Genomic DNA, 12555 nt, shown 5'->3' on the forward strand with positions numbered 1-12555 from the left:
GGAAAGGCAAAGAAGGGAAAGGGGAAAGGCAAAGAAGGGAAAGGCAAAGAAGGGAAAGGGGAAAGGCAAAGAAGGGAAAGGGGAAAGGCAAAAAAGGGAAAGGGGAAAGGCAAAAAAGGGAAAGGGGAAAGGCAAAGAAGGGAAAGGGCAAAGGCAAAGAAGGGAAAGGGCAAAGAAGGGAAAGGGCAAAGGCAAAGAAGGGAAAGGGGAAAGGCAAAGAAGGGAAAGGGGAAAGGCAAAGAAGGGAAAGGGGAAAGGCAAAGAAGGGAAAGGGGAAAGGCAAAGAAGGGAAAGGGGAAAGGCAAAGAAGGGAAAGGGGAAAGGCAAAGAAGGGAAAGGGGAAAGGCAAAGAAGGGAAAGGGCAAAGGCAAAGAAGGGAAAGGGCAAAGGCAAAGAAGGGAAAGGGCAAAGGCAAAGAAGGGAAAGGGCAAAGGCAAAGAAGGGAAAGGGCAAAGGCAAAGAAGGGAAAGGGCAAAGGCAAAGAAGGGAAAGGGGAAAGGCAAAGAAGGGAAAGGCAAAGAAGGGAAAGGGGAAAGGCAAAAAAGGGAAAGGGGAAAGGCAAAAAAGGGAAAGGGGAAAGGCAAACAAGAGAAAGGGCAAAGGCAAACAAGAGAAAGGGCAAAGGCAAAGAAGGGAAAGGCAAAGAAGGGAAAGGGGAAAGGCAAACAAGAGAAAGGGCAAAGGCAAACAAGAGAAAGGGCAAAGGCAAAGAAGGGAAAGGCAAAGAAGGGAAAGGGGAAAGGCAAAAAAGGGAAAGGGGAAAGGCAAAAAAGGGAAAGGGGAAAGGCAAAAAAGGGAAAGGGGAAAGGCAAAGAAGGGAAAGGGCAAAGGCAAAGAAGGGAAAGGGCAAAGGCAAAGAAGGGAAAGGGCAAAGGCAAAGAAGGGAAAGGGCAAAGGCAAAGAAGGGAAAGGGGAAAGGCAAAGAAGGGAAAGGGGAAAGGCAAAGAAGGGAAAGGGGAAAGGCAAAGAAGGGAAAGGGGAAAGGCAAAGAAGGGAAAGGGGAAAGGCAAAGAAGGGAAAGGGGAAAGGCAAAGAAGGGAAAGGGGAAAGGCAAAGAAGGGAAAGGGGAAAGGCAAAGAAGAGAAAGGGGAAAGGCAAAGAAGGGAAAGGGGAAAGGCAAAGAAGGGAAAGGGCAAAGGCAAAGAAGGGAAAGGGCAAAGGCAAAGAAGGGAAAGGGGAAAGGCAAAGAAGGGAAAGGGGAAAGGCAAAGAAGGGAAAGGGGAAAGGCAAAAAAGGGAAAGGGGAAAGGCAAAAAAGGGAAAGGGGAAAGGCAAAGAAGGGAAAGGCAAAAAAGGGAAAGGGGAAAGGCAAAAAAGGGAAAGGGGAAAGGCAAAAAAGGGAAAGGCAAAGAAGGGAACGGGGAAAGGCAAAGAAGGGAAAGGGGAAAGGCAAAGAAGGGAAAGGGGAAAGGCAAAGAAGGGAAAGGCAAAGAAGGGAACGGGGAAAGGCAAAGAAGGGAACGGGGAAAGGCAAAGAAGGGAACGGGGAAAGGCAAAGAAGGGAATGGGGAAAGGCAAAGAAGGGAAAGGGGAAAGGCAAAGAAGGGAAAGGGGAAAGAAGGGAAAGGGGAAATGCAAAGAAGGGAAATTTTCTTTTACATAATAATCACCTTTATTTATATAGCACTTACATTTATTAAGGAGGTGGAGAAGGAGGATAATGAGAAGGATGCAGAAGAAACTTTAGTAGATTTGGTTGAGATTCCGGTTCATGTCAAACTGAACTTTTAGCAAAATTTGACCTGAAACAAAATTCGACTGTTTCGTTTCACTGAACACTACTCAGGATTTTAGCCCTGTGCAATTCTTACAAATGACCAAATATAATGCCGCTGTTCTATTCTTCAGCATCAGGAGCCTATGCGTCCCACGTCTCATAAAGAAGCATCTTTACTGTATGCCCTATAGAGAGAACACGGGCCGCACACGAAGAAGAAAGACATATGGCATAACAGACTCAACCATTAAGTTAAAAAGCCTTTATTCAAAAGGAAAAAAAGGGATTAATCTTAAATGACATCCACAAGCGGATACTGAGCTACGACCACACACTATAGACCTGTACACAAGAGTCGGGACTGTGCTGTTCATTTGGTGCTTGAAAATACTAACAAGTATGAGGAGTCCATTGAGAAGTGTCGCCTCTTCCTGAATGGCTCCCGGATGGATGGCTTTGCCTAAGATCACGAGACTGACCAGAGGTAGACTTCCAGATGAAGGATCTAATTGCCTGAGTGCACCAATTCTAGACCGATTCTCCTAGAAAAGACGGACGAATTGTAGCTCATATATTCCTGCTGCATTACCGCCACTCGCCTGCAGACCCCGTCGCATTACCGCCTCTCGTCTGCAGACCCCGTCGCATTACCGCCTCTCGTCTGCAGACCCCGTCTCTGCTCATCAGTTCTCTTCTCCTTCAGATTCTGATTCTAGAAGACAGAATTATACAATTTTTGATGGGCAAATATGAGATATCATCCAGAAGACTTTGGGCATGTGCTGCCGCCTGTGCTGTTTTCTTCAGCTCATTTAACCCCTTACAGACTAAGCACAGTAAGTTTACGGCGCTTCGTCCTGGGCTTTAATCCCAGCTGATAGCAAAAATACGGTGCGGGATTAAAGCCTCTCTCCTGCAATCACATAGAAGCAGGTCGGGTCTTCGGCTGTCAGACACAGCAGAGGACCCGGAGGAGAAGAAAGAAGCGCAGCAAACAAACACACCAATTGAAATGGGTAATTAGTTAGAGATGTGTTCAATTTCCAGCAGAATTACACAATCTTTCATGCATCTACTTGCGTATTCCACGCACATTTACGCCCCCCATTGACTTCTATGCACAGTAAGATAGAACATGCTCTATCGTTTTTTTGCACGGCCGAAAATGAGCAGGCAAAATAGGCAAATGTGAACAAACTCATTGAAATCAATGGGTTCTATTCAAGTCATATTGTGTGCGCAAATCCGTTTGTGTGAAGGGGCCCTAAGTGTCTGCTGTCAGGGAATGTTGTGCAGCTGTAGCTTGTTTAGGAAATGTTATTAACTGTGAGTACCACTAGGTGGCAGCAAACCACAACAGTATGCAATGTAGGAATGTACACAGCACATGTGGACCAGGCGGAATTTACTAAACTGGTATCTCTCACAATGCACTACAGCACATACAGCACAGTTTTCCACTAAAGGAGTGCCAGTTTTCCACTAAAGGAGTGCTCATTACTGATAATATATTTTTACCTTCTTCCGCATTTTGCAACCACTCGACAAATTTTTTCATCTGGTCAAGAAAGACGCTTTTCCCCTTGGCGACGTGCGCTTCCTTGTACCACTTCAGAATGGCTTCTTCTCCCAGGACATCAGCTGAAAGCCAGGACAACATTCAGTAAGCACATAGCATCATGTGAAATGGGTCCTCAAAGAGGTTTGCAAGACATGTTGGACAATATTAGACTGCAGCGATTCAACTCTTCTCTCTAGGATTGTCTACAGTGTTAGAAAAGAAAGCTGCAAATAAGACAACTGCACTCCACCCCCTGCCATACTGGCACTGGGGGGAGAAGGAGCGGACTCATATAGAAGGATGGCTGTTACTATTAGTTTACAGAAGAGAAAGATATAGGAGGAAGGAAGAGGAGGACGTTACCAGCAGATTTCTTTTTAGACTTTATTGGCCTTTTAAAAAGTTACATTGGCTCTCACATTGCGATCCGAGGGATTGTAAGGGGAAGGAACACACTGCAAATAAAATTGTGATATCTGGTATAAAACGGAAGTAGAAATGTAACATTTTCTATATTTTAACAGGGTCTTATTTAGAATAGTTCTGCAGCAAATAAACCATAATATAACAGCTGAGGTCATGACGTCTATTCACTTATATCAGAACTCTCTCCATTTATGTAGGTAAAGAGATTATGATTCAGAATAATGACCAAGAGTAATCTATCTATGCCGATCCAATGTACACGAATATAATATTACTATAATACTGCCCCCTCTGTACAAGAATATAACTACTATAATACTGCCCCCTATGTACAAGAATATACCTACTATAACACTGCCCCCTATGTACAAGAATATACCTACTATAACACTGCCCCTATGTACAAGAATATACCTACTATAATACTGCCCCTATGTACAAGAATATACCTACTATAATACTGCCCCCTACGTACAAGAATATAACTACTATAATACTGCCCCCTATGTGCAAGAATACAACTACTATAATACTGCCCCCTATGTTCAAGAATACAACTACTATAATACTGACCCCTATGTACAAGAATATAACTACTATAAAACTGCCTCCATATACAAGAATATAACTACTATAACACTGCCCCCTATGTACGAGAATATAACTACTATAACACTGCCCCCTATGTGCAAGAATACAACTACTATAATACTGCCCCCTATGTACAAGAATATAACTACTATAATACTGCTCCCTATGTACAAGAATATAACTACTATAATACAGCCCCCTATGTGCAAGAATATAACTACTATAATACAGCCCCCTATGTGCAAGAATATAACTACTATAATACTGCCCCCTATGTACAAGAATATAACTACTATAATACTGCTCCCTATGTACAAGAATATAACTACTATAATACAGCCCCCTATGTGCAAGAATATAACTACTATAATACAGCCCCCTATGTGCAAGAATATAACTACTATAATACTGCCCCCTATGTACAAGAATATAACTACTATAATACTACTCCTATGTACAAGAATATAACTATTATAATACTACTCCTATGTACAAGAATATAACTACCATAATACTACTCCTATGTACAAGAATATAACTACTATAATACTGCTCCCTATGTACAAGAATATAACTACTATAATACTGCCTCCTATGTACAAGGATATAACTAGTATAATACTGCCCCCTATGTACAAGAATATAACTACTATGATACTGTCTCCTATGTACAAGAATATAACTACTATAATACTGCCCCCTATGTACAAGAATATAACTACTATAATACTGCCCCCTATGTACAAGAATATAACTACTATAATACTGCCTCCTATGTACAAGAATTTAACTACGATAATACTGCCCCCTATGTACAAGAATATAACTACTATAATACTGCCTCCTATATACAAGAATATAACTACTATAATACTGCCCCTTATGTACAAGAATATAACTACTATAATACTGCCCCCTATGTACAAGAATATAACTACTATAATACTGTCCCTATGTACAAGAATATAACTACTATAATACTGCTCCTATGTACAAGAATATAACTACTATAATACTGCCCCCTATGTACAAGAATATAACTACTATAATACTGCCCCCTATGTACAAGCATATAACTACTATAATACTGCCCCCTATGTACAAGAATATAACTACTATAATACTGTCCCTATGTACAAGAATATAACTACTATAATACTGCTCCTATGTACAAGAATATAACTACTATAATACTGCCCCCTATGTACAAGAATATAACTACTATAATACTGCCCCCTATGTACAAGAATTTAACTACGATAATACTGGTCACCTTTATAGAACAGGACCACAATCTTCTGGAAGGCCTTCATGAAGTGGATGTTATCATAACAGTATTCTTGAACCTTTTGAAGCAGGACGAGCTCGGAGTGACCTTGGGTGCTGAATACAGCCAGCAGAGGAGCGTATTGCTGCAAGAGAAGGTGATGATGTGTGACCATCTGTCCCACAATACGATACTGGAGAGATACTCTGTGATTTCTATTATGTGATATTTTACACTATATAATATTAGAGCAGAGAAATAACAATATCTCTCTCCAGCATTATCTTGATGGATAGATGGCACAGTGCGGATATCAAGTCCTAGCTTAAGGTGCTTTTAGATGGAACGATGATCATTAAAAAAAAAGAATCGTTCAAACTGGTGAAAGTCAACCATAATCGTTGGTCTAAACGCGAGCCAAGGGGAGGTCATGGATGTAACATGAGGGGTGACGTTTGCCTTCTGCTCCTTACCTTCAAGTGCTTCAGGGCTTGCTCTGCCACCAGCTCTTCCTTCTTGTTCCACTCCACGGCGTTCATCACACAGGTCCACAGGAGCCCAATCACGGCAGGCTCTTGTAAGTCGTTACGTTTCATCTCCTCTTTTAGGTACACCACTATCTGTAGACAGCGAGACGGTCAGATGGTAAGTACAGACAGGAAAGGTCGGAGGAAAGAGTTCAATGAGTAAAAAGTACATTGATAGTACTAAGGGTGCAAAGAAGAGAAAAAAGAAAAAGGCTGCTGCTAGTGAGACAAGTGAGGTTGTCAGAGCAGATCCTGAGGTCCAGGCTGAGATAGCAAGAGAACGCTTGTTTGAAATTCAGGAGGTATTTGCACCAATGCAAGCTTACATAAAGTTTCTTGTGGAAGCATTGCAAACGGCTAATAAAAGATATGACACGCAGTTGGAGAAAGAAAGGGCCAACTTGTGTCTACTTGGAGAAGAGGCCAAGAGGCAAAGGCTGTTAGAGGTGCAGACAGATAAATTCCTAAAAGACAAGGAAAATATTCTCCAGGAAGCTCAGCAGCTGAAAGCAGAGAATGCAGCTCTCTTAAAGGAGAATGAGCACCTTGGGAGTTTGGCTAAGGGGGAAGCTAAACACAGGGTGTTGCTGGAACAGAAGAATGTTCAGTGTGAACAGAGCTTAGAAGAGACGAGAAGTGAGGAAAAGAAGTATGAGGGATGTCTTTTAACAGCCCATGAAGAGATACAAGACCTCAGAGATGTAGCCAGAGATGAGGCTGATCACAAAGTATGTCTGGAGGCACAATATGTGCAGTGGGAACAGGACTGTAAGAAACTGCATATGAAAACCCAAGAGTTGGAGATGATGTGCTGCAAGTTAGAAAGAGCTTCTACAGATGCACGGAATCAAACTACAGGTTTGCAGAATCAAGTTGCAGAGTTGAAAATGCAGTTAGCAAAGAAAAAAGGTGAATTGGAGTCCCAGCTAAGTGAGCTCAAGCAGGAGCTGGAAATAGAGAAAGCCACTTGCAGCCGGGCAGAGAAGCAAGAAGAGATCTTGAAAGACAATTGGGTTACAAGGAAAACCAGGAAGCACTTCATGAGCAAGTGGTGATCCAGCTACAGATGAGTCAGGACGAAGAAGCTGAAGAATATGAAGCTCAAATCCAGGAGCTGGAACTGAGTCATGAGCTAGTTGTGGGGGAACTGTCGAAGCAGTTGAAGCAAACTGGAAAGGTGAAAGAAAGCTCAGACTGAAGAGTCTCAGAGACTGGTGCAAGAAGAGACGCAGCAGAGGCTTGGTCTTAATGCACACCTGAAGATAATGGAAGATGAGAGAGATGTCTTCCTTAAGCAGTTAGAGGAAGATGCAGAAACTAAGAGGAATCTGTCAGAGCAGATTACAAACTTCAGGCGCAGGTGTCTGAGATGGAAGAGAAACTGGATGAGAACCCTGCATGAAGGGTCACGGTTGAAGAACAAGACAGTGAAATCCTAGAAGGAGTGGAAGCGATAAATCAGCTGTTTTGTCTTCAAACTGATGTCTATGATGAACTTGAGAAGTTTACAGTGAGTCTTCAGCAGGAAGTAGAAGACATTAGTGTGGAGCTTGGTTACCAATGTCAGATGGTGTCCAACTGGGAGAAGAAACAGAAGATCTGTGAACAGTGGCTTACTGAGGAGAAATCAGTCTCCTAAAGATGCAAAAGAACTGCTTAACAAGCGGGTGCGAACTGAAATGCAAGACTGGATTAGTGCCAAGACAGACGCTGAAAAGAGAACCCTGATACGGAAAAAGCTAAAAGGTGTGTTCCAACAACCGGTAGAAGGAATAGAGACCTTGTTGGAGAAGATTAAGAAAGAGACCGAAGCGCTAACCTTGACGCACACCCTGAAGGTGGTATCAGAAGAAAAAGTGGTATTTCAAAAGTCTGCTAAGAATTTAGGCGTGAGGATGAAACCCTAGGAATCAGAGGGTCATATTGCTGAAAAGAAGGTTCAGAGACTAGACAGGTCTAGGGCCCAGTTCAGACAAGTGAAAAGAAAGAAGATCCGGTTAAATTCTAAAAAGGAGATAAAAATTGTGAAATTCATTAAGAAAGTGAGAGCTGAGCTACAGATAGAGGGTGAGCAATCCTCTGAAGTTCAAGTGACCAAAGAGAAGGCAGAAGGTGAAACTGCAGTAGCAGAGAAGGCCACGAAGGTAGCAGAGACTGCGGAAAAGGCCTCGGAAATTACTACTATCCTGGATAAGGAAGTTGTGCAAATGAATGGAAGTGTCTCTGTGGTAGAGGGCACACAGACGGAAATAAGTGCACATGCCGCTACTGAAGTGCAGACTGAAGAAATGGAACCTGTAACAGTTGAACAGATAAGTGTTGTACAGTGTAAAGTATCCAATATGGAAGGTGAGAAGGTTGCTGTTTCAGATGAGATGCAGGATAAGGGAAAAGCCAGTACTGCTGTAGGTCAGGTCCAGAGTGAAGTTTCTACTGCAAATGATGTACACACTGAAGAAAATGTGAAGGTAGTTCAGGCTCAAGCAAATGGAAAGGTTCTTAGTGTTAGAGAACATAAAGTTGAGCTTGAGAAAGTGCCAATTAGCGCAAGAGACCCCTGAGCCTGAAGTTTTGACACTGGAGGGCCAAAAGAAAGTGTGATACGGCCTACGGCCTATATCAAAGAAGGAGATATGTAGTAGTGCAGTACACAGAAGGGCCTGTAGAGGGCTGCAGACAGGACTTCTGAAGAGATAGGGTTAACACCTGATGGGTGTGGCAGGAATTAGTTGCATAAAAGCCAGTTCCTGCCAGAAGCAAGGGAGAAGTTACAGCTCAGGTGAGCTGGAAGGGCTGAAAGCCTGGGGTCCAGTATGGACCAGTGGAAACTGTGGAGAGACCGCGTCAGGAACTGGGAGCCTGATCCGTGCGGACTAGTTCTGCGTCAGTCACACGTCTGACAGAGAAAGACTCCCTCTAGACACCCCGGGTGGGGTAGTGACGGCGAACCAGTGGGTGGTGAACCATGTATTACACAAGAACTGTGTTTGTATGCTGTTTGCTGTGAAAGAAAGGCTGGCAGGAGCCAGAACTAAAGCAAATCCACATCTCTGGAGCATTTCTACACGTGTGGTGCGTCATTTTTATGCATGAGAGGTCAGCGATCCGTAAGCGAGTGACCCCCCAACTTGCTACAAAGGGTACATGGGCACTAAATTGTGGCATTATGTAGACATGCATGGTAGTACTATAGTAGTAGTGAATTGTGGCATTATGTGGGCACGTATGGTGGTACTATAGTAGTAGTGAATTGTGGAATTATATGGGCACATATGGTGGTACTATAGTAATAGTGAATTCTGTATTTATTTACTGCACAGTCTAAGGTGGCATTTTGTAAAAGGGTAGTATACAATTTTAGGGTACCATGTGGGTATTGAATGGTGGCATTATGTGGGCACATGAGTAGTTATTACAGTGTAGCATTTTGGTGTTGCATTCGTGCAGGGTTCAAGTATGGCACCCTTCACGGACGTCACCAACACGTCAGACCAAGACGTAATCAATGTCTACCATGAACAAACAAAAGTATATTGTATCACGAAAATGCAGAGAACAGAAAATAGGGCAAATAACGGTAACAGAAGTACAGGGGTGAGAACGCTATCCCTAGCCACCTTTGGTGTGGAAGACCCTGCCTAGAAGCAGAGCCATTGCCCTGACAAGGGTGGCCGCACCTCAGGAACCTGGGGACCTAGTCTGTTCCTAGATGGGATGATAGAGAAGATGTTTAATGCAGAAGGAAACGGCAATGTATAAAACAAAGTTTAAGGTAGAAGTGAATAAGCCCCACATAGAACGGATAACCACAATTACTTAGATGACAGGAGTCTGCTGCCTCACCAAATATCTCAGGCAGCACAATAACTGGCGCCCATATAGGGGCGGGACCAGAATACATACTTCCCATTTGGCCAATTGGCTGGCTTGGCAAGGTTGTGAAAAAGGGCCACTGGATATTGAGTTCACTGAGGGATTCCCAGACGATGGCTTAGGGACCTTCAGCATTGCCAGGAATACAGCACTTCTCATCGCTCAGCGTGAAGCACAGGGTGCCTATGCCAAAAACAGTCACGTGGGCCGGGGCAGACGTCCTGACAGCTTCACTTCCTGATTGCAGTCAGTATGCCGCAACAATTGGCTTTATTGACTCTAGAGGTTGTTAGGTCATCTTATCAAAGTATATTTTGTGTACTGTGGAGTGGCACAGGGCACTCTTTGGTGGTATAAGAGTAGGCACTGTAAAATGATATTATGTGGGCAATCTGCATACTATGGTGGCATTATTTAAAGTAATATAAGGTTATACTATGTGGGCATGTATACAGTTATTAAATCAATACATAGTGCTAACATGTGGACAATCATGCAGTTACTACAGGATAAAGGGTACTGTATGGTGGCATTTTGTGGGCACTTGTATGGTTACCAGAATCACAGCATGTTGGCACTATTTTGGAACTTGTTTAGTTACTAGAGCCCTTTTGTGGCATTTTGTGGGCGCTTGTGTAGAAATTTCAGTTCTGTTTAGAAATAGTATGTGTCTACTGTATTATGTCGGCAGTGTATGGTGGTATTATGTGGGCATCTCCATATCGCTGTATAGTTATCAGTGAGAGGGTTACCTCTTTGATTGGACATTCTTGAGATAAACGTTCTTGTAGCTCCTTCTGCAGCTCCTTCCGTGTTCCCAGAGACTGCTGGACCCGCAGAAAATCAGAGAGCTCCTTCAGATCGGCATCAGTGAAATACTTAGAAAAATGTTCAACTGTCTGCCGATTGGCTGGAAACAGCTCCTAGGATATCAATGTGATACATTATTGAGAAAGCGACTTCAAGGAGTTATCCTTAAAGTTACAATATATTCTACATACAATCAATCAGCATGGACATTTCACTGGTAAAACACATGCATTACTGAAGTGCATGCACTGATTGGCAGTCTACTAGCGCCCCTCTACAGAACAGTGTGGTACTACATGTACTGAACTGCTGTCGATCTGTGCCAGGAGGAGTTGCTCCTTTAGACACCAGGTGACTGTGGCGACCGATAGATTTGGTTCACAGGGTTTACTTTACAGGACCCTCAAGATGCTCTTATCCTTTACATAGAAAGTGATTTACATCTTCCAGCAGCTCTTTCTGACTTTTTACTTATTTTTTTACTTTATGATGCATTTCTGAGCACACAAAATCCTAAAAGAAACATGAACTGAAATGTGCAAACCAGATGCAAGTTATATTCTTGTAGATAGGAGGCAGTATTATAGTAGTTATATTCTTGTACATAGGAGGGCAGTATTATAGTAGTTATATTCTTGTACATAGGAGGGCAGTATTATAGTAGTTATATTCTTGTACATAGGAGCAGTATTATAGTAGTTATATTCTTGTACACAGGGAGCAGTATTATAGTAGTTATATTCTTGTACATAGGGGGCAGTATTATAGTAGTTATATTCTTGTACATAGTTGTCAGTATTATAATAGTTATATTCTTGTACATAGGGGGCAGTATTATAGTAGTTATATTCTTGTACATAGGAGCAGTATTATAGTAGTTATATTCTTGTAAATAGTGGGCAGTATTATAGTAGTTATATTCTTGTACATAGTTGTCAGTATTATAATAGTTATATTCTTGTACATAGGGGGCAGTATTATAGTAGTTATATTCTTGTACATAGGAGCAGTATTATAGTAGTTATATTCTTGTAAATAGTGGGCAGTATTATAGTAGTTATATTCTTGTACATAGTTGTCAGTATTATAATAGTTATATTCTTGTACATAGAGGGCAGTATTATAGTAGTTATATTCTTGTACATAGGGGGTAGTATTATAGTAGTTATATTCTTGTATATAGGAGGCAGTATTATAGTAGTTATATTCTTGTACATAGGAGGCAGTATTATAGTAGTTATATTCTTGTACATAGGGGGCAGTATTATAGTAGTTATATTCTTGTACATAGGGGGCAGTATTATAGTAGTTATATTCTTGTACATAGGGGCAGTATTATAGAAGGTATATTGTTGTACATAGGGGGCTGTATTATAGTAGTTATATTCTTGTGCATAGCAGCCAGTATTATAGTAGTAATATTCTTGTACATAGGGGCAGTATTATAGTAGTTATATTTTTGTACATAGGGGGCAGTATTATAGTAGTTATATTCTTGTGCATAGCAGCCAGTATTATAGTAGTAATATTCTTGTACATAGGGGCAGTATTATAGTAGTTATATTTTTGTACATAGGGGGCAGTATTATAGTAGTTATATTCTTGTACATAGGGGGCAGTATTATAGTAGATATATTCTTGTACATAGGGGGCAGTATTATAGTAGTTATATTCGTGTACATAGGGAGCAGTATTATAGTAGTTATATTCTTGTATATAGGAGCAGTATTATAGTAGTTATATTCTTGTACACAGGAGGCAGTATTAAAAGTAGTTATATTCTT

General features: G+C 41.7%; 1 protein-coding gene across 3 annotated transcripts in view; it reads right to left on the bottom strand.

The window, feature by feature from the left end:
* Positions 1-1963: 1963 nt before the first annotated feature.
* The window catches only part of BZW2 (basic leucine zipper and W2 domains 2), a 50804-nt gene continuing 40212 nt past the window's right edge, over positions 1964-12555 (bottom strand). Inside the window, exons 8-13 of one of the 3 annotated variants that reach the window (XM_066585736.1) lie at positions 10714-10884; positions 6035-6181; positions 5568-5706; positions 3235-3357; positions 2371-2428; positions 1964-2339 (exon numbers count right to left, since the gene is read on the bottom strand). In XM_066585736.1, coding sequence (XP_066441833.1) covers positions 2400-2428; positions 3235-3357; positions 5568-5706; positions 6035-6181; positions 10714-10884 — 609 coding nt within the window. In that variant the 3' untranslated portion in view covers positions 1964-2339; positions 2371-2399. Of the gene's footprint in view, positions 2429-3234; positions 3358-3640; positions 3733-5567; positions 5707-6034; positions 6182-10713; positions 10885-12555 lie in introns of those variants that run through there. The other 2 variants (XM_066585735.1, XM_066585737.1) reach the window with 2 other exon arrangements.

The sequence above is a fragment of the Eleutherodactylus coqui genome, chromosome 12 (genome assembly GCF_035609145.1).
Source record: "Eleutherodactylus coqui strain aEleCoq1 chromosome 12, aEleCoq1.hap1, whole genome shotgun sequence".
Taxonomy (NCBI): Eukaryota; Metazoa; Chordata; class Amphibia; order Anura; family Eleutherodactylidae; genus Eleutherodactylus; species Eleutherodactylus coqui.